Source organism: Entamoeba histolytica, genomic scaffold (genome assembly GCF_000208925.1).
Source record: "Entamoeba histolytica HM-1:IMSS scf_1104750519125 genomic scaffold, whole genome shotgun sequence".
Taxonomy (NCBI): domain Eukaryota; phylum Evosea; order Mastigamoebida; family Endamoebidae; genus Entamoeba; species Entamoeba histolytica.
In genome coordinates this window covers 122,834-145,071 of record NW_001914874.1, presented here as the reverse complement: position 1 = coordinate 145,071, position 22,238 = coordinate 122,834, and the positions used below count along the sequence as shown (strand labels likewise).

General features: G+C 25.2%; 9 protein-coding genes across 9 annotated transcripts; 1 reads left to right on the top strand and 8 right to left on the bottom strand.

The window, feature by feature from the left end:
• Positions 1-2,229: 2,229 nt before the first annotated feature.
• On the bottom strand, positions 2,230-3,186 carry EHI_187300 (uncharacterized protein; the record flags this gene model as incomplete). The annotated part of the gene is made up of 1 exon (XM_651364.1): positions 2,230-3,186. The coding sequence occupies one exon, from the start codon at positions 3,184-3,186 to the stop codon at positions 2,230-2,232; it is 957 nt and encodes a 318-aa protein (XP_656456.1).
• Positions 3,187-4,087: 901 nt separating this feature from the next.
• EHI_187290 (uncharacterized protein) lies at positions 4,088-7,321 on the bottom strand (the record flags this gene model as incomplete). Its single annotated transcript, XM_651365.1, has 1 exon — positions 4,088-7,321. The coding sequence occupies one exon, from the start codon at positions 7,319-7,321 to the stop codon at positions 4,088-4,090; it is 3,234 nt and encodes a 1,077-aa protein (XP_656457.1).
• Positions 7,322-9,429: 2,108 nt separating this feature from the next.
• Positions 9,430-11,754, bottom strand: EHI_187280 (transcription initiation factor SPT5, putative; the record flags this gene model as incomplete). The annotated part of the gene is made up of 1 exon (XM_651366.1): positions 9,430-11,754. One exon carries the CDS (start codon positions 11,752-11,754, stop codon positions 9,430-9,432), a length of 2,325 nt encoding a protein of 774 aa, XP_656458.1.
• Positions 11,755-15,053: 3,299 nt separating this feature from the next.
• EHI_187270 (uncharacterized protein) lies at positions 15,054-15,439 on the top strand (the record flags this gene model as incomplete). Its single annotated transcript, XM_651367.2, has 2 exons — positions 15,054-15,315; positions 15,366-15,439. 2 exons carry the CDS (start codon positions 15,054-15,056, stop codon positions 15,437-15,439), a joined length of 336 nt encoding a protein of 111 aa, XP_656459.2.
• Positions 15,440-15,445: 6 nt separating this feature from the next.
• On the bottom strand, positions 15,446-16,027 carry EHI_187260 (cell cycle control protein cwf12, putative; the record flags this gene model as incomplete). The annotated part of the gene is made up of 2 exons (XM_651368.1): positions 15,446-15,676; positions 15,728-16,027. The coding sequence occupies 2 exons, from the start codon at positions 16,025-16,027 to the stop codon at positions 15,446-15,448; spliced, it is 531 nt and encodes a 176-aa protein (XP_656460.1).
• Positions 16,028-16,107: 80 nt separating this feature from the next.
• On the bottom strand, positions 16,108-17,199 carry EHI_187250 (PQ loop repeat protein; the record flags this gene model as incomplete). Its single annotated transcript, XM_651369.1, has 1 exon — positions 16,108-17,199. The coding sequence occupies one exon, from the start codon at positions 17,197-17,199 to the stop codon at positions 16,108-16,110; it is 1,092 nt and encodes a 363-aa protein (XP_656461.1).
• Positions 17,200-17,731: 532 nt separating this feature from the next.
• Positions 17,732-19,021, bottom strand: EHI_187240 (AAA family ATPase, putative; the record flags this gene model as incomplete). Its single annotated transcript, XM_651370.1, has 1 exon — positions 17,732-19,021. One exon carries the CDS (start codon positions 19,019-19,021, stop codon positions 17,732-17,734), a length of 1,290 nt encoding a protein of 429 aa, XP_656462.1.
• Positions 19,022-19,493: 472 nt separating this feature from the next.
• EHI_187230 (longevity-assurance family protein) lies at positions 19,494-20,471 on the bottom strand (the record flags this gene model as incomplete). The annotated part of the gene is made up of 1 exon (XM_651371.1): positions 19,494-20,471. The coding sequence occupies one exon, from the start codon at positions 20,469-20,471 to the stop codon at positions 19,494-19,496; it is 978 nt and encodes a 325-aa protein (XP_656463.1).
• A 367-nt stretch (positions 20,472-20,838) lies between these two features.
• Positions 20,839-22,167, bottom strand: EHI_187220 (WD domain containing protein; the record flags this gene model as incomplete). The annotated part of the gene is made up of 1 exon (XM_651372.1): positions 20,839-22,167. One exon carries the CDS (start codon positions 22,165-22,167, stop codon positions 20,839-20,841), a length of 1,329 nt encoding a protein of 442 aa, XP_656464.1.
• Between the last annotated feature and the right edge of the window lie 71 nt (positions 22,168-22,238).

The window sequence follows — 22,238 nt, the reverse complement described above, 5'->3', positions numbered from 1 at the left end:
CACTCTTTTCTCTTCATATATTATTTCCTTCATTCATTATTATTGTATATCCACCCTTTTTACTGTCCTATTTCTTCAAAAAAAAAAACTTTAATACACAACTATTCTTATTTCTTTTTGTTTTATTTATAATCTCATTCACTTAATTCCACTTTTGTGATTCATCATTCTTTTCATTCCATCTTAGTCCAATTATTGCTTTATAACATATCTTTATACTATTACTGTCTATATTTTCTATTTTGATTATAACATACTCTATGATACACTTTCAAGAGAGAAAATAACTCCATCAAATCAACAAATTAACGGTAAAGATTCTCCACATTAACAATTTGTCGAATGATATTCATTAAACCATATCTAAATTTGAATGAAACAATGCCATAACTAAGACAAATGTTTTATTCGTAGTTAAGTTAGTAACTAATACTATATAATCCCATCTTCTGTAGTCAGAGTGTAATGACAAGAAACAATTGTTAATAATCGTTGATGAGGAAGAAAACTAGATATTAATTCTAAAACGTATAAGTTAATTCTAATTAAAGTCAATCTCATCAAAATGATTATCAACCATTATTTATGAAACTAAATATCATTCTTCATTTGTTCATAAATGAGTTATTATCATTAAATGATTTTATATTCATTGTTTTATTAGAAATAAAAGTCTAAAGAGACTATTGAAATTTTATTCTCTCTAAAAATAGTTGAAACAAAGAGTATAAAAATGGATAAAAATCTTTTTTTCATTATGTCTATTTGAAAGAACTACAATGGATATATTTTAATATTCATTTAATTAAATATTTGTTATTAGAAGAAAAGAAAGAAAATATATGGAGTAATAAATAGTCATAGTATTTAATAATATGACATATACAAAAAGTTACGTTATAACAAAATAATAAGGAATGTTTAAATCTTTATGTAAAATATTATTTTAAATAAATACTATGTTAGTAAATAACACAACACCAAATGTATTATCATCTATCAACAAAATTTATTCTAAAAGTTAACTGTGCTAGCTTAAGTCAAAGAAATTTATATATTTTGAGGTTTATAATATTATACTAATTCTTATATTTTTTGAAAAATATTAAGTAAATTTGTCTTTTATAATATTGAGTCAATATTCTCGATTAATTATGAATTATTTTTGTATTTTGTAAATGAGTCTTATGATTAAATTCATGATTTGTTAGTTTATTTTTGCTTTCTTTTTCTGAAATACTTACCCTTTATTATTACCCTTATTTTTTGATAACCATGAAATCAACTTATTGATACATGATCACTCAGGTATGTTATTGACATACTTTATTAATCGATATCAATAATGACTGAAATGAATTTATTCTTATTTTTTGAATGATTTTGTATTGAATATTTCTAGTTTAATAAAAATATTTCATTTCAATGTTATATTATATCATATATAAAGACAGTTTTGTCTTTAAAAAAATAAAGAATAGTATAACACTAAATCTAATTATATAAACTCTTTGCATATGATGTTAGTCAAATGGTCATTGTTTATATTAAATTTGTGTTTCAAAAAGTATTTGTTAATAGTTTTATAATTATTTATTTGTCTATATCTTATTTGAGTCACAACTGTTTGTTCGGTATTAAGTTATTTAATCATGACGTTCAAATTAGATCAATCTGAAGATATAATAAAACAAATGATAGTGAAGCACAAGTTAAACTTAAGTAATAAAAAGTATTAACAAAGCCTATAAAATTCTCCTTTAAATTTAACAATGACTATTAATAATTAAATTCACTGGTTTGATTGTTTTATGACATTTGTTGAAGTAAAACAGTTTATTAAAATAAACTGTGTGAAAGTAATTTATTCTATCAATTAAAATCACTAAAAAAGCTCAGTTGTACCAATTATTCACAAATAAACAGAATAGAATTTATTTTATATTATTGGAATGTCATTAAAGTCAGTGTACAATAAAATAGGTTTTGTGGGTGTTATGAAGGAAGAATGAAACATAAATGTTTTTCTTTATGGTATATTAATTTTTGTATCTTTTAAGATTAGACAGCTATTTTTTTCACATGAACAAAGAAGTAATGCTCTTCCTTTGGACTTTAACAAATTACTTAATGTCACACAATAAAATTGGTTGAATTAAGTTATTTACATATGTAATAATAAAACATAAAAACAAGAAATGAAAAATAATAAGAAATTGGTTACAATCATTAAATAAGTTGTTGAGATTTAATAGAGTACCAACCTAAAATTAATTTTCTATATAGAAGAATAATATCAAACAATAACAAGAAGAGTAATGCTGTTGTAGAGAGAATAACAATGATAAAAGATCCAACACCAAGCCACTTATTATCTTCATCAACAAGTATAGAATAATTATCAAATAATGGCTTAATAAGACAAAATGGAATAATGTATAATACTCTTAAAATTATGAGAAGTGAACATAAAGAGAGTATAAAAGAAAATTTAATACTCAAGTTTAGTTTTAAAAATTCAATGTTTTTAATCACTTCAAGAATATCTAATATAATGATAAATATTACTGAAAAACGGTAGTAATGAATAATGAAGGCGTATATCAAAAATAACCCTTTTAATAATTGATAAGCAATTTCATTATACTGAGTAAATGAAGTAACAAATTGGAATATAATTGAATGAATAATATGCCCTAGTTGAAAACAAATAAAGAATAATAAGCTTGAAGACAAAGATGTATTAGGATAATTTTCAAATAATGAGGTTGTTTCTTCTTTTCCAAACAATTCTGATGGAAACCAATCTTCTAATCTAAATACATGAAAGCTGAATGGAATTAAAATAAGATTAACACCAATGTCATAAATAGAAGTTGCATATAAATGACCTTTTTCTCTACGACGTAATTTAGGTAAGGAAAAAGGAAGGACAGAATGAAACAATGGACGAAGAATAAAGTATTCAATAATTATTCTACACCCACTAATAATACAACACGGGATAATTGTTCCTACAAGCCCTTTCATTAAATGTGCTAATGAATTTATTTGAAAAGTAAATATTAACGGCAAGTATATTAAAATTAATGGTATTAATGCAAGGTCAATGTGAAAATGAGTTTGGTCATTTTGAACACCTTCAGTTTGATAATTTAATGGGTCATTGAGTATTTCATCTTCCATTTTCTAAATGAAAAAAAATCTAAATATTTTTCTTTCACATTTAAATTCCATGTTTTTTAAGATTTTTACATTTGGCATTTTTTTTATTTAGTTATTTAAAACATAATTTGAAAATTTTAATATTCTCCAAATTGTCACAATTAATTTTTATTATTCTAAATAATTTATTTAATGAAAGGAAAGTATCTTTATTGCTGAAATCTCTTTTCAATAGTTCTATTATGTCTATTGATTGTTTAAAATCAGCAAGAAAATCGAGTGTATATGTATTTCTTAGTATAGAATTTGAATCGAAAATTACATGTCGAACATTTATATTGTTTTCCGAGTTATAATAATCATAAATTTTTAATTAATGCTTTTAGCTTATTAGTTATTATGAGTTATACTGTTTTTAACACACCAAACCATCCATTGTTCTACAATGTGTTTGGTTAAAAACTCAAACAAATAAGTCCATCTTTTTTTTATGGATGTGAATATGAAAAAGTTATTCAGTTTTATGCATTTAGTTGCTTAAAAAATAAAGTTCCTCATTTGTGGAGTTTCAAGGTTATGTCCTAAGTCATGAACGGTTATCAGAGTCACATAATACAACAATTTTTGGTTGTGAATTAAAAGACTTGTTGAGACAATGGAAAATCAAACAAACCCAAACAAATGGATAAATTTTGATTAACAAAAGAAGGTGATGATGATTATCACAGGTAATGAGATTTCATTTTGATTATTGATATTGGTGAAACAATCCATTAAAGATATGATGAGTTGAACGAAAAACAATCATTAAGTATAAAAAAAAAATATATGAAAAGTGAATGAAAAAAATAAAAAAGTAAGTTATGATGTAATGAAATAGGAAAAATAAAATAAGAATTAAAAGAAAAGCATAATAATACAATTATAGATGGTACTTTACTAGATGGTTGAGAGAGGTAATTAGAGAAGAAGGAATACAAGGGATTTGATGAATAGAAGATGTACATAAATCTGACAAAGAGTAATGAGACAATAAGAATTGAGCAGTAAATGGTTGGATAAAAGAGATTGAAGTTAGTAAATGTTCAAACACTGACTCTCGGTCAATTAACCAATCTCTTGGATCAGATTGAGGAGTAAGGGAATGAAGAAGTAAAGAAATAGATGAAGGTTCTATTGAAAAGTAAATAGGAAAATGGTATTTCATAAAGAGAGAGAAGATAGAGATGAAGCAAAGCAAAGAAGATACTGAGTTGTGCTGAAATAAAAGGCAAATAGAGTTTGTGTTAAAATAAGAAGAAACAGAAAGTATATTGTCTTTCCAACTAACATGAGATAAATCAATGATAATGACCAATTGATTTGATGAACAAAACACCAGAGAAGATGAACAAAATCTTGAAATACATTGAATAGATGGATCTGACTGAAACAATTGAATAACACTTTCACTCACAATACATTTAATGGAATAATTCCTTTGAATAAAAAGAGGAGGAAGATAAGTAACAATTTGCTGGGTTTTAATTTCTTTGAGTTTTATTTGTAAAGTGTCAATATCTTTAATATGTTTTCTCATTAATTCATTTGATAATGCTATTGAACCAATAGATGGGATTTTTTGTAATGAGTTAATAACAAGAGTTAATGTAATTTTATTAGTTAAACATAATTCTCCTATTAAACTAATTGTTAGAAGATCATTTGGAAAAATAACTAATAGCTCTGTGATAAGATTCCATTTAATTTCTTTAATTTCTTTTGTTTGGATTAATGGATTGAAAGAAATTATGTCAAAGAGTTTTGTGTTTCTTGTTTTTATCCAATGATTAACAACTTCTTCAATTTGGTTATCAATAACTATTCCATTTTCATAATTTCTTTTAATTTCATCAAATTCTTGTTGAGATAATTTATCAATAACACTTCCAATATCGTCTGTTTGAACTAATTTAGTTATTAGTTCGTTAGGTTGATTTGTTTCAATGAGAAATTTGAGTAATTTTTCTTTCACCGGACAATTTTCTGTATTAATGATATGATATGTAATTGGTTTAAATCCTTTTCTGATACAGTCTTTTTGTTTTGTTATTTGTTCTTGGTTGATTTTGTCGATATAATTAAAACAAATCCCATGGTTTGACAACTTATTAATATAAAAGACTTGGTTGTACTTCTTAATAATATCTTCTCTAATATCTTTTAAGCTAATAAATGAAATCATGTCATTATTTTCTTTTGTTTTATCTTCTTGAATCAAACCAAATGAACAATTAGCGTCTTTTTCAAGATAATATACAATCAATATTTGAATATAATCAACAAATATTGGTTCACAACAAATAAGAAATTTTGCATTTGGTTGAACCTGGATTATAGAGTTCATTTCTGTTGCAATGAATGAAACAAGATAACAAGGAGATAAAAATAAATTTCTTCTCTTTCTATTTTCTGTTGTCATTGTTTTGTAACTTTGTACAAAATCATTGCTATCAACAAGATAAATCATTTTCTTGATATTAGTCATAACATTAGTTGGAATAATAACTTCTTTATGTTTTTTATTCCAAGGAAATGTTTTGTTCAATTCATTCATTTGAAAAATATTTTCATTTGTTAAATTAAAGTACTGGTCAACTTTATTCATTAATTTCTCTCTAATTTTACTTTTAATCTCAATTGGTTTGATGTAAGGTAAATCTATTTCTTTATTTTCTTCTTTCTTTATTCTTTTCTTAAATTTACTTGTTCCTTTATTTTGTATTACCGTTTTTCTGTTTTTAAATCTTTCCTTTAGTTCTTGTGAATATGATATATTAAATGTCATCTCTTTCATTAGTTTTTCTGCTTTTTCTATTTCTTCTTTTGGATTTTTTATTTGAATAATTTGGTTCTTTTGTGGTATTTCTTCTTTTGTTTCGGCTTTTGTTTTTTCTTCAATTTGTTTACTGATTTTAGTTGTTATAGATTTCATTTCATTTAATATTTCTTGTATTTCATTAGAGTCAATAGAACTTGTTTCTTCTTTATTGTTTTCTTCTTCTATTTCAAAATCTTCATTTGTCATTATTGTCTTTACTTTTTCTGGCATTTTCTCTTCTTTTTTTATTACTTCATTTCCTCTTTTTGGTTCTTTTAGTTCAGTCATTTTAAGTAATGCCATCCTTCCATACTTCTCTTTAAAAGACACTGTATTAAGGTCAAACACTCTTAAATTATATTCTTCAATAAAAAACTTCTTTGTGATGAATGGAAAAAGTAATGTCGAGTTTTTTGTTTTGACATTTGGTAATTGTAAATTATTGAGATTTTTCATTTTCCAAATTATGTCTTTCTTCTCTTTCCATTTTTCCATCCATTTCTTTCCATCTTTCTTTACTCTTTCCCAACTTTCTTCATTTTCAATTATCATTTTTGTTTCTATCTGTATGTCTTGTTCAAATTCATTTTCTAATATTGGATCAAATAAAACTTCCTCTATCTCAAAAAGTTGGCTATCTTTTGCACAACTTATTTTCTCATTATTAAAAGAACTTTCTTCGTTAATCACTTGATGGTTAAATGGACTGACATGTAATGTTATTCCATTAAAACAATGATGTTCTTGTATTTCTAATTGTTGTTGAAATGGTGGAGAAACAAATTCCACTTCATATTTATCAAATAGAATTTCATCCATTACAATATCAACTTCATGCCAAATTATTTTAAAAACATTTTCATTATCAACTTCTTTGTTAATTGTTTTATAGCATGGAGTTGGAATATCAAAATAATCCGTATCTTCTTTTTCTGTATCTGTAATTACTTCAAATGGGGTTTGACTAAGCACTAATTCAATCATTTTGCTTGAAGGAATTTGTTGAGGTTTTCCAAGACATAATTTATCAAAAATATCATTATTGATATGAAATTCATCAATGAATGGTAATGTAAATTCCATCAATTGATTATTTGAACAATGTAGTATTTCTGAATTCTTTTGTTGAAGTTTTGGATGATTATATTTAAGTGTCATACCATTCTTGTTGTTTGTTGGTATCTTGACCCTTTGTTTCTTTAGCTTCTTACTTATCAGCATCCCAAGAGTAGGAAATGAAGGACGACAAAATGATGGAATTGGACATTCAATAATTTTACTTTTATTTCCTTTCATTGTTGATGTATTTACTTAGTGAATGTTAAATAAACACATAAAGATTGTTTAGTGAAAAAGTGAAGATGAGTAGATTCAATCACAAAAAGAAAAAGACAAAAGTTCAAAATTCATAATGTGAATGAAACAATAATTTATAAAAAAGTTTCTTCAAAGAATTGATCAAAGAATAAGTGGTTTATGAAAATAATAAGAAATAAAACAAAAAAAAAAAGAATAATAAAGAAAATATATAATGTAAAATGATGGTTGTTGATTTATTTTAATAAAGAGATTAACCAAGAATGTCAAACATACAGTATATGAATGAGGAAATGTAGAGGAAAATTAATAAAGGATTAATGATGAAACTAATGTGATGAAAAATATTATTTTATTGTTCATTGTATGGTTGTATGGAGCAATCAGATGTTGATACTCTATTAGAATGGATAAAAGGAAAAAAAATTCAATAAATAATTATTTACACGAATGTAGTTAAAAAGTAATGTATGAAAAAATGGAGAGTAATGAACAAACATAGATATTTTAATAGAATAAAATAGTTCAATGAGTTATGCTATATCATTACAGAATGAGAAATTGAAATACCTATTGAAATGTTATAAATAAAAGGTTATTTTGTTAGATTAATAAAAAGCAAGAAAAGTGTTAGTAAAAAGTATGTATTTCAGAATGTTGAATAGTGTAGAAGTAGAAATATATAAATCTTTGAATTGATTATTTAATAAAAAATATACATTGTTCAATGATAAAATTAATTACAAACAAATAAAATAACAACTAATTGTTTTCAATATGAAAATGAATCAGAAGATAAGAAGAGAATATAACATCATTATAGCAGAAACAAGAGAATCATTTTGGTTTAGAAATTTTTATTTTCTCATGATATCTATGAAGTTGTATGGTATTTTTCATTTTCTTTAAAACTCTGGTTAAATATTTGAATTGCCTATTTTAATTATATAATGTTTCTATTGAACTAAACGGATGTATTTCTCAAAAATTAATCATAATTATTTGTTGAACAAAACGTGTATTACCACTATATCAAAATATACCATTTATAAAACCAAATAAACAATACAATTATTTATCTAAACTGATAATTATTTATTGATTAAGATGAAAATAATTAAAAAGACACTTACATACCACATGATATAATTTTTATCTATAAAGTATTTCATTGTATGCAAAACTTATCATTCTTTTAAAAAAATGGTTTAATTCAAAGTAAGTACTATTTAATAATATGATAATATAGGATAAATATATATTATTACAGATATTTAAAAAAACTTTGTTTAAAATAACAAGTAGTATTGAAAGTAGTGTAGTAGAAACAAATTCAAACGTTAAGTGTTTTAGAAATGTTTAAAAAAGAAAGACAATACAGAAATAAAAAAAAAACAAGAAACATTCAATGTATCAAATTGAAATTTAATATTGAATAACATTTTAATATAAGAAGTAAAAAATAGTATAAAGAATGAAAAACGACTTAATAAACTAATATATAATTATTAATATGTTTAAATTCACTTAATGAAAATAGTGAAAGACATATATTTAAAAATAGCAATAAAGTAGAACTAATATTGAATTTTAGCTATGCTAACATTCTCATAATAAATAAAAGCAAAGAAAATATTTATATAAAATTAATCTGACAGTTTGTGTGTGATAACTCAAACAATAAACAATAGTGAAAATAAAGTAAAATATAATATGTTTTGAACAAAAACAAAACACAAATTAAAAACAAATAATGACATTTTAATTAAATACATTATTAAATATAATATTGAATGGGTTGAATGATAAATAACATGGTTAAGTTTAAGATAAATTCATTAAAAATTAATAATAAAGTAAATTAAACGAAAAAATATATAATTAAACAAAAAAAATATAGAAGATTCATTACTAGTTCATCTGTCTTAAAATATAATTATAAGGTTCATTGGTATGATAATCATTGAATTAAATGATTTGATAAAATATTATTATTATTATGAAAATAAATAATGTTTTAAATAAAAAGGGATTATTATACACATTCTAGACAAAGAAAAAAATGTTTTAATAAAAAAAACTTCCAATCAATAAGGAGTACGAGGTGGTTCTTCTTTAAACCTCATAACACCAGGCGTTTTTGGTGGGGCTCTAGCCATTGATGGTGTCATTGGTGTTGCTGGATTTAACATTGGAGTGTTATGATAATTAGGCATTGGAGTTTGGGTTGTATATTGTGAGTTCATAGCAGGAGTTGATGGTGGATAATTTGTAACCCTCATTGGTTGTTGACCTGGGGTTGCCATGTGAGAAACTTGTGGACGACAAGTATTTGAGTCACATGTTCCAAAAGCTTCTTGTTCTAATTTAATAATTCTTTGGTTTGCAGATAACTCAATCATGAAATCCTTACCTTTAATATTACGGATTGTTCCTTGATATCCTTTATAAGGACCTTCTCTTACTATAACTTTCTTTCCTTTAAAGTCTCTAAAGGAAATTCTATTTGCACTACTTGGATCTTCAAAACCATTTCTGTCTTCTCTTCTATCTTCTCTGCGTTCATTTCTTCGTTCTGCTTTAGAAATAGATGATTGATGTGAGGCATTAGGACCAACAATATCTTTATTTGTAACAACAATATATGAATTATTTTCTAAAACACCAGGACATTGAACAAAAATCTTTGTAAATTGGTAAATATGAAGAATTTTTGCTACTCTTCCAGAATAGACTCCACTAACGATATTAACAAGATCTCCCAATGACACATAATTTCTATTTCTGTCCCTACACCTTGCATCTCTTCTTTCTTGGAACTTACCCTGAATAACTGATGGGTCAACTTCTTGTGTTTTGTTACTATCATTTAATACTAATAGTTTATTGTTCTGTGGCAAGATTTCTAATATTAATCCTACTCCTTCAGATAATTGAACAAAATCATTCACATAATACCCATTTAAGACTGTAATTTCTTGATTAATTTCTTCAGTATTTTCTAAATCAATTTGACTTACACAAATACTCGACTTCTTTTTATCAGTAAAAACAAATACTTCATCCCCTTTAATAGCCTCAATAATACCTGTTTCATTTGCATACATTCCATCAGTAACTTTGACTCGATCTCCAACATTGAAATAGATAGAAACATCTTCTTTAGACAATGTTATAGGTGTATCTAGTTCATTTCCCATAACAATAATTTTATCTCCATCAATATGAACAATTTTAGTTTTTTTACCTTGAACATGTTCATCTGGATTAATAATAATAACCAAATCTCCTTCTTTGTAATTCCTTTCTTTTTCATAACGTAATTTTCCCTTGGCTGGCATTTCTTCCCCTTGAGCAAATTGTACAGCTTCTTCTTGTGTTGGAACAATATCATTAAATACTAATTGACTCATTTTATATGTTTTAAAAATAAATCCATCATAGAATAATGTCTTATTAAAATGATATACAGTCATCCCATTTTCATCTTCATCAGGTAAACATACATCAGATATACCAAGTTCTACTGGATTAAATAATTGTTTAGTTAAATTTAGAGCTTTTGGAGGTACTCTTTTTCTTGGGTTCTTTTCTTCATCTTCAACATCTTCTTCTCCATTAGCTTCACGCTCTTTTTTTAGTCTCATTTTTTTTGCAATTTCTTGGAAATGAGCAATATTAAATCGTGGAACTAATTTAACAATAACTTTCTTATTTTCTGTAGTTTCAACAACAACTCCAAGATCACCTTTATATGGTTCAGCATTAATCCTTACATATGAATTTGGTTCAATGGTAGTAGGCATTCTACTAACTAATAACTCTTCTATTTGTTTATCATTTAAGGCATGAATGGTATTAATATAAAGGTCTCTAACTCCATCACAAGCATCAGCAAATTTTCTTTCTGTCATTGCTTCTATATAAACAATACCTGTTTTTTCCTTTGGAACAAAAACAGAGAATAAATGCATTGTACGGTCTTTTTGGTTAATCCATATTTTCATAATTCTCATGCAAATATCCTTTTCATATCCCTGTTTACATCGGATAGCAAAAATAGGATAGTCTTTATCTGGGTCTCTTTCTGGTAATGATGAGATATACTCCATTTCATTTCTTCTCATTTCTGCTAAACGTTGTTCTTCATCTCGTTGTCTAGCTTCCTCTGCTAATTTCTCTGGGTTTCTTAGTTTTTGGGCAAAATCTTCTCTTGCTAAATTTTTTGAACCATATAACCGTTTGCTCTCTTCAATGCTCAACCTTTCTTTTTCTGTCATTTGATATTCTTCACTTTCATCATCATTATCTTCTTCTGCTTCTGCATCAATATATTTATTTTGAATTTCATTTTCATCAGATTCATCTTCACTCTCTTGACTATCTAAATCCCTTTTATCTTTGTATGACATCTTATTTCCTTTTGTTTCAATTTAAAATTTTCGAGATGGTATTTCTTTCTCTCTTATTTTTTAATTTATTGAATTATATTTTATACTATCCATTTTATTTGTTTAACTGATTTTTGTTAAAAAATATGAATAACTATTTTTCTAATTCAACTCTTATTTCATTCCATAACAACATAATTCAATAAGAAAAATCAACAGTATAAAAGCTATTAAAAGAAAAAGATATGAACAGGTTCTAATGAAACACAAATTTTTATTCCAATGTCTTTGTAAATCTATAACTTTAGAAAATCAATAAACTTTGGAAGATGCATTCGACAATATCAAAAATTATAAAACTAAATAGAACTTGTTTCTATGCTTAGTAAATAGCTTTAATAACTACATAATATAAATTACTTTCAAAGTTGAAAAATTTAATTATTACTTAAAATGCTTACCTATAAGAAGATACTAGTCGTTCTATTAAAAACTTTATAGGGAAGCTATTGATCAGTTATTATTCAACCCGCTCATTGAAATATATGTTTCTTTATTAATTCTCTAATCTCTTATTTGAATACTTTTGATAAATTCGTGTGTCTTGTATTATTACAACAGTCATAATCAAAATTCACTTTGTTGTACAACTCCTATCACTTGTGTTTAGTCTCTCATATTGAAAAAAATTTTATAGTCTCTCACTTCTTTCTTTTTCAATAAATTAATCAAGAACAATATATGTTAACCAATAATTTTGAAGATATTAATCTTTTTCTTCAAATTATTACAAAACCACTTAAATGTTGTTACTGTGTAGAAAATAAAGTTTTTCAAACACCCACATTACTGTCTTCTCTTAAAATTTTCACTCCAGAAGTTTATAAGCTTTATCGCATTTCATTTTTTTTTTCAGTTATAGTTTTATGACTGTTATATGTCTTTTATTGAATTACTGATGTTGCTTTCATTTGAAAGTGAAAAGTTTGTGCATCAAAGCAAGAAACTAGTTATTTGAAGAATTTAATACCCTTGTTAAACACAACTCATGTAAATCTCTCCATTTAACAAAAGTACTGGTGTGTCATTTTTATGACTACTTTATCACGTCACAATTTTACAACTCTCTCACTCCAATTAGTTTTATAATACCTTTTCATTAAATTCATAAATATATATCTATTTGGTCCTTTAAATTTATTTTACAACCCTTCATGGCTTTTTGCATTATGATCATTTACAGATTCAGAGACAATATTACCAAACATTATTTCAACAAGTCTTTTCTCAATTTTGTTATTCTTTATGTTCATTAAATGAAGCAAAGGTTTGTGTGCTATTTATTAATGGAAGTATAGACTCCATTACCTGATATTCTTCAGACATTTTATTTAAAACTCTTCCTAGTTCTTTTCTTAGAATTTTATGACCAAAGCACTTTTGACTTATTTTTTACTTGTTGTTTAGTTTGTCTATATTCAAATGAAATGGTAATCCAACAATCATTTAAGAAATGCTTCATAATACTCATTTAACATAAGTGACAATATTTGGTATAATGGTATTTTCAAAATATTATCATATAAAACACTAAACCACAAAAAAATTTCCCTTCATTCAGTTTAAACATTAAAGTTTAATATCATCAACACCTTATCTCAGTTTTGAACCAACCATTTTCAACCCAAATTCAATTTATCAAGTATTTAATTTATGATTTAGAAGTAACTCAATGAGCTATATATATTACATCACTAGTAAATTCTTTTCTAGTTGTGTGCAATTTATTCAAAAGATGATTAACTCTTACTTAGTAAAATTACAAATTGAAATAATTAAAACTTTAACATCTGTTAGTTCATTATTTTCAAAAAGTAATCTTTACTAATTCTATTGTCTGGTTAGTGTTTATACCTCTTATCACTCTAGTAACTCATCTTAGCCATGAAACAAAATTAAAAGTTGTTGGTTCTGTATTGGCAAACAAAAGACTTACGTTAGACAAATCAACCCATTCTTTAAATTTTATAAAGACCAATTTATAAACGCTTCTCTTCCACTGTTCGGGTATAATAAACTCAAAACATATCCAATATATTTATTTGAATAATTCCAATGTTGTGACTTAAGAGAAAATAAAGATGTTTCTCATATTACTATTCATATGAGATGTTGGCAACACAAAGAATTTAATCAACGTTTAATAAATTCTATGGCAAGTAGTAATTCTATGTTTTTGGATTATTCATCTTGTATAGCTGATTTTTCTAATAAACTAGAAATGTAATTATCTGTTTGTTTTCTTGGACTAATTGCTTTCTTCTTTTTTGCCACTTATTTCTTTAGCTAATACTAGAAAATACTTTAACAGAAATATTGCCTCAAATATTTTATCTTTCAGTTTCATTTATTTCTTATGTTTTTTATAGATTTAAGTACTTTATATTTTTATTTCATTAATTATTCATATTATTATTCATTGTAGATTTTATCGTTATTTAAAATTAAAATTATTATGTTTTATTCTTTTTGTTATTGTATTTATTATTGTATTTCTTTTATTCTTCTCATTTCTTATCTTTATCTTATTTTTTCTTTACTTTCTTTTATTATTATTTCTTTAATAATCATTTGTTTTATCAAATGCATGAAAATTAGCAAAGAAATATATTTACATATATTCATTTATAATTTTCTTCTTTTTGATTATTCTTTTAGTCAATGCCTTCTCTTATTATATTCTCAACTTATTCCGATCATATTCTTAGTTTCTCTAATTTCCTGAATCGAGAATACCATTCTATTATCTGTTTCTTCTTGAACCCTTTCTTGCTGAGGTGTATCTCATTCTTCTCTAATACTCTCCACCTCTATTATTTTCTAATTCACTACCTTGTTTTGGTAATCCATTCTTTCCAACTACATCTTCTTCTAGTGTTTTAGTTTTATCGTTTATTTTTATTAGCACATTTATTTATATTTTTTCATGGATTATGTTGACTTATTTCTTACTGTTGTAGTTAAATATTCTATTTGCATTATAGTTGTATTTATGAAAAATAATATTATATCGAAATTACTATTACAATGCTAATACTAAATACAACCATTAAGTTCTTTGTTTTATCATATAGAGTTATTTCTTATATGTCATATCAATGACTAAATTTTGGAGATTTTATATTATGACAAGAGTCTTTTTAAGAACAAATAATATAAAGTGAAAAAAATAAAATAAGAAAAATTGACAATTTCCTCAATTTAAAGAAAAAGATGAAAATTAAAGAAGAACTAGGATTTTTATAAACGAAGAAAACACTATGGAAACAGAACCAATTCCTATTGTTGATGTACAAGATTTTGGAAATTACTTTGATAAAGTCGTACGTGTATTTGGTAAAGTACAAGCATCTCAAGGAGAGCCAGGTGAAATTGGAATGAATGTTAATGGGGTTGAAATAACAATTACACAAGAAAATATATGTATTCCAAGTTGTGACAGTGAAACATTATTTGATATTACTGGACTAGTAAAAGGAGAAAACAGCCTTGATCTATTATCCTGTGAACAATGTGACTTTAGTTTGTTAACTCTTATTAACAAAAAAGGATAAGAAGAACTAACCAGTTAGGTGATAAAATCTATGAGGCATTAACGTCTATTAAAAAACTTGAAGAATATAAAGAAATATTTGAGTCTAATTGATTTTCATTATTGATTACTTTGTAAAGTTTGTTTTAATTCATTTTGTATTGAAAGCTCTTCTTCTAATAAATCAGTAGTTTCATAGTCATCCATTCCATAATACTCTTCCCCTAATAATTGTATGTCTTGTTTTGACATTAATTTTCTATTATTTCTTTTTTGTAATTCTTTTGCTTCAGGTAAATATTGAGCAGCACCAAAGAAAGTAAACTCATCAGATTCTTTTGTTTTTTTTCCCTAACATAATGAGAAACTATGTGTAGAAGAATATATTTATAAATAACAAACAAAAGAAACACCACCTAATTGTTTTATTTTACGCTCATACTGTATTCTTTCTTTATTTAAATTATTTATCTCATTATTTAATGCTCGAACAGCATTTTCTCCTAAAGTACCATTTTGAATTTCACTTACTTTTTGTCCCATTTCTTTAATAATCATTTGTCTCCAATATTTTGCTGCTTGTATTGTTTTACATTGATCTGGATGTTTAGGTTTAATTTGAAGATTTCCTATTTCCTGATCATTTTGCATTAATTTCCATCTATTAAGCATAGAATGAGCTTTTTCTTGACTTCGTGCCATTGTTTGATAAATTATAAGTTTTTTAATAAAAAATACAAAAAAAAAGAAATACAAAAAGTAAAAACTATGAGATGTATTAATTAACTATCAACCATTACAGCTTGTTCCAATTCATTTTCTGTTTCATCGCTATTTCTGTTTTTAATTTGTTCATCCTCTATTTCTATTTCATTACAAATTTCATTAATACCTTCTTTTACTGGTTCAATTACAATTTCTTTTTCTTTATTTTGACTAATTAATTGATGGTATAATTCATTTTTGCGTGTTGAACCTGTCTCTTTGTTTTCTTTCATTTCTTCTACATTAAAATCATTATAACCAGAACCTTTCTTCTTACAACAATATTTATCAATATAATCATATTTTATTTGTAAAACAACTAAAACAGTATGTTGAATAAATGAAACAATATATGTTGCTAATGTTGTTATATGTTGTTGTGTTGAAAAAAACATATAACACACAATAACAAAACATCCAAGTGTTTGAATTGAATTGGCAGTTAATGATAATGAACCACAATTTTTTGTTCTAAAAGTTCTCCATATCTGCGGTAAATATTCAACAAAAGTTACAATAGAAGAACAAATTCCAAATACATAAGCAAACCAATCAGTAAATGGATTGCATTCACCTATCCAATATATACTAATAAAAACAAATAATATAGATATAATTAAAAATGTTACAGATAATAAAAAGAATATTATTGCTCTGATATAAATTTTATCTTTTTTTGTTTTAAAGAATATTAAATAAAGAGCAAAGATAATAAATTCTAAAACTACTAATGACATCATTTGAAAATATGATAATAAAGGTGGCAAACATTTTCTAGCACCAATATAAGGACAGCTTGCCATTGTAGGATAATTAAGAATAGTAGAATTTACTCCTGCAAAAACTTGATTACAAGTCATAAGTAAAAGATAAGTTGGAGATAATCCTTCTCCATTTTTTCTTCTAATAATTTTGATAGCTTGTGGAAGAACTGATATTATAGTAAATACTAATATAACAATCCCTAAAATTATTTCAAAAGTATTTAAATAATTGATATACCAAAATTGATCTGACTCTGATCCTGTTGCTTCACAATATTTTATTCCATTCGAAAGTACAGTAGGAATAATTAATATAATGATGCTAACTATTTTAGGTATTGTCATTATTTATTTTCATCTTATTTTTTAGATTTCTCTGATTTTGTGAGTATTTTTATATCTTCTGTTTTAGAATATTGAATAACTCCACTTTTATTATTAAAAAGAGTTAGAAAAACTGTTTTAATGGATTTTATGAAAAAAGAATTTTAAAATTTTTAATGGAAAAATATAATAAAAATAAAATTTCAAAAGATTCTTTTCTTATTCTTCCCAAAAGTGCTTTAGAATGAAATTTATACTTTACAACCTAACTTATTTTATATAGAATTTTATATTTTTCAACCTTATAATAATAAATAATAAAGTTGTTGAATTATTTTTTCGTTAATAAATTTTCTTATTAAACACAATTTCTTTACTATTTATTTTTAACACCTTTCTAATATTACTCAAAGAAGCTATGAAAGAAATTATATGTTGTTGGAAATATAATTTTAAAAAAATTTATTTTAATATTGTCATAAATAATTGAAAATTTTTTCGTCTGAATCTTTCATCAATATTATGTTACTAAAAAAGAAGAATATAAATTAATTTAGTGTTGTGGTTGTGTTGGAAGGATGTTTTTATAGTCCAAAGGTCTTACAAATCGAGAATATATCATTTGCTTTTCTTTCATAATAGGTTTTGGTCGAAGAACATTGTCCTTAGTAGAAAACTTCTTTGGTTTAAAAAGACAGTGTTTACTCATCAAAGAAACTTCCAATGGAACAGAGTATTGTTGTTTCTTCAATGATCTTCCTAATGAGTCTAATACATCTAAGAAATTTGACTTTCTTGCTCTTGCTAAATATAAAACACCTTCAAGTAAACAACATTTACAATCAGGATATCCTAAGACATCAACAGCATACGCAACATTTGATATGACTGTTGTTGCACTAGTATCTGCCATTCCAATATCTTCACTTGCTATTCTTAACATCCTCCGAGTAATATAACTGAGTTTTTCACCTGAAAGAATCATACGCTCTAACCAATAAACTGAAGCATCTTCATCACTTCCTCTAATACTTTTCTGAAATGCACTTATTAAATTATAATGTTCATCTCCTCGTTTATCATAATTAAGAGCTCTTTTCCCAATTACTTCATGAACAAATTTTATACTAACTTCATTTACTTTTTCCAATTCAGCACATTGAATCAATTTTTCTAAATTATTTAAAGCCATTCTTCCATCTCCATCGCTTGACTCAACAATCTTATCAATTACTTCATCACTAACTATGTACTTTGAATATTCAGCATTTATTGCCCTTTTAATAATTTCCTTCACTGATACTTCATTCAATCGCTCCAACACAATAACCCTCATAAAGAGAAGTAATTCTTTTGAAAGACAAAAAGATGGGACTTGGGTTGTTGTTCCAATTAAACATATTGTTTTTTCTTTAATTAAATCAATAAGAAAGTTTTGTACAGTTGAACTAATACAATGAATTTCATCAATAAAAATAATAGTTTGAGAGTGTGTTGTTTCTTTGTTTTTTTTAATAATACCTTTTTTAAAGTCTTTAACGATATTTGTATTAATTGAATTTCCATCTAATTCAATAAATGACTTTTCAAAATGCCTTTTAATCAATTTACAGAATGTTGTTTTCCCACACCCAGGTGGTCCAAAGAAAATCATTGAATCAACCCTTCCTAAAACTGTAACTTGATGAATAATATCGTCTCTAACTTTTAATTGTCCAACTACATCCTCAATTTTTTGTGGTCTTCTTCTTTCAGCCAATGTACCAAAAGTAGATGAAAATTCCGTTTTTAAATTTTTTGATTTAATAAAAGAATATATTGATGTTTGTTCCATTAGTTTCATGAACAATAAATGCTCCTATCTGATTTAAAGTTTTGAGACAATTAATTCAAACTTTATTTAAAATGAATAAAAAAAATTCCATAAATCTTTATTCATATTCCTTTTTATAACTAAGAAAATTGATAATTCAAAAGTTATAGAAAAAATATTCTTAATAAAATAATAACAATTAATGAAAGTTACGTATGAATAACCAAATAATATATTAATATAATTGTGGTATAATTTAAGGATGAGTGAGTTTATTATTAAACATTTCTATCTCCTCTTATTACTTATTAACTTCACAAATTATATAATATTTATTTATAATATAATTAAAAATACCATCATATAAACTTTTTTCCTAATTAAATAATATCAATCAATTATTTATTATGTATTATAAAACAAATAAAAATATAACACATTTTATATAAATAAAAAACTTGAATTACAAAAAATTTTCCATTCTAAGTCTAGAAAAACCAATTTATCCTAAAGCATGAGGATCTTTTAATCGACCCTTATTTTTTATTGCAACAACAATAATTTGAATAATTAAATAGAACCAATAAGCATGCAATACCCATAATACACATAATAACCCAACTAACAAATAAAATACAATATATGAACCAGGAATTCCATCAGGAATATAATTTTTAGCATTAATAGCAGCAGGAATGATATGATAACCAAGTGTAAATATTCTAAATTGGAAAAATGAAATTGCAATAAAAGCAAATCCACAATATACAGGAACTTGATTTGGCATGTCATTAACACTTTTACTCATATACATAATTGCATCAACAATGTCATGAAGAATTAATACTAAAACACCAATTCTTCCACAATTATTACAGAAACTAAATATAATTAAAAACACTGTAGCAACATGGTGCAATAAATTTTCAAAATAATCATTTCTTTTCTCACTTTGCATATGGAAAACAAGAGAATGAAAATGATATCCAAGTGCCCAACAATAATATACATTAAGCATTGGAGATTGTTCTTGGTAAGGGTAATTTTCCCATAATAACTCAAGGTCTTGTTTTCCTTTCCCAAATAATGCACTAGGCATCCAATCTTCATATCTAAATAATAAAATTCCTAATGGAGCACTAATCCAAAAGTAAATAGCTTTGAATAAAACAAGTGCAAATCGTTTGACTCTAAACTCTCTAACTCCTGGTTCCCAATAAAACTTATAAAATATGAACTTATCACCTAATTTAGGAAATATATGTTCAATACAAAGAACTCTTAAGGCATAGATTAATACAAATGGAATAAAAGACCATAGAAGAATAAGTGGATTCGGTATAAGATCACTCTTAAGTTCTTTTCTTCTATTGAAAGATGTTGGAATACAAAGAAGGACTATAGGTAAAATAATTGCAATTTGAGCAATATTAAACTTATCTTGATTTGTTAAGGTAGGTAATCCACTAAAGAATTTCATTTCTATTGAAACGAATAAAATTGATTTTGAGATTTATAGTCCCACTTTTATTGTCTCTTTTTGTCTTCCTTTTCTTTTTGTCATGCATCTGAGTTATTTTTAACTCAAATAGGCATTTTTTCTTCTTTTCATATTTAAAGCTATAGTTTTTTTTATTAATTTAATACTAAAACTCCAAAATCATACTGAATATATGGGTTTGGTGAAGATCGATTTTTTTCTTCTGCTGATCTTCTAAATAAGAATAAGATTAAATTTATCAATTATTTCTTAAAAATTATTTTTTTGTTCGTCATGAGTATCTAAATTTAGATAAGAATAAAAAAAAGTCAGAAAGTGAAAAAAAACATAAGAAAAGAATAAAAATTTAGAACATAATTTCCATTACTGTACCTCTTGAAAAACCCATTAATAAAGATTTTTGAGTTCTTATAGAGGAAGTAATTTTTCCATCTGAAGTAAAAGTTTGAGTTTTAGTAAATGCAGGTTTATTATTTGGATCAAAAGTAACAACGTTAATTTCTCCAGCTTCTGACACAACAAGATAAAGCCAATATTTTTTTTCACTTTTCATAACTGAGAAGATATCAGTAATATCTCGTTTATATCTTCCAAATGGCATCATTGACTTTTCTTCACTAGGTTTTCTTTGAGGAGTAACTTCACGATAACTTGTGTCAAATGCTGCTATATAATCTCTCATAGAAACAATTAATAATTTATCACAATAAACAGCACAATGAACAGGACAATTTTGTTTTAGTTTAGTATATTCTATTTGGCTTGAATTAATTTTGATAAATAAACAACGATATTCGGTTTCTTCCCAAATTGCAAATACACCATCTTGACTTCCTGTTATAATTTTTCCATTTTCTAATAATTGAATAGAAACTATAACATTATGATGTGGTGATGTTCTATTATGATGAAAGTATTTAATAAATTTTGCATTTGTTGGATCATTTGGAATAGTGTATGCACTTACTTCAAAGACTTGAGTTATATCTCCTTTTTCATTCATATATTTTGATTGTCTACTTCCAGAAACTAATAAATCACCTTGAGTTGTAAGTAATGATGTATTATAATATTCATCTTCATCTGTTCTTGGGAGTGTTTTTAAAAGTTTACCATCACTAGCCCAAATGCAAATATTACGATCATTAGCTAATGAAATGATTTTGTTATTAAAAACATCAATATGACGTACCATTCCTGAATGACCTAATGTTGTTTCTTCAATAATTACTACTTCACCACATGTAGATAAGTCAATTAGTCCAAGAGTAGAATTAAATCCAACTGCAACTTTTAAATCATGTACAACACTAACACATTTAATTCCACCAGAAGAAGCAATTTCATCAACTCCAATGTCATATTTTTTTAATGCATCTCCCATTGGAAATTCAGTTGAATTACCCATTTCCATTACTTCTTTAACTTCTTCCATTTTATCTTTTGATTTGAGTATTCCAATAATTCTTTGTTTTGCTAATGCTCCAGTAGGAAATCCAGAGACTTGAATTTCTTTTTGTTTTGAATAATCAATTGAGTTAAAAACTAATAATTTACCAGTTGTAGTTCCAATTATAATTGAATTAGTAGTTGGTGAAAATGCCATACATTCAATTTCATGTTGTATTTTAAATGATTTAAAAGGTTCAATTTTGCTTTTAGATCTTTTAAACATATTAAAATGAAAAATGAGTTCTAATCAACTGAATGAAAATGAAAAGAGAAATGAAGAATAAAAGTTGAATG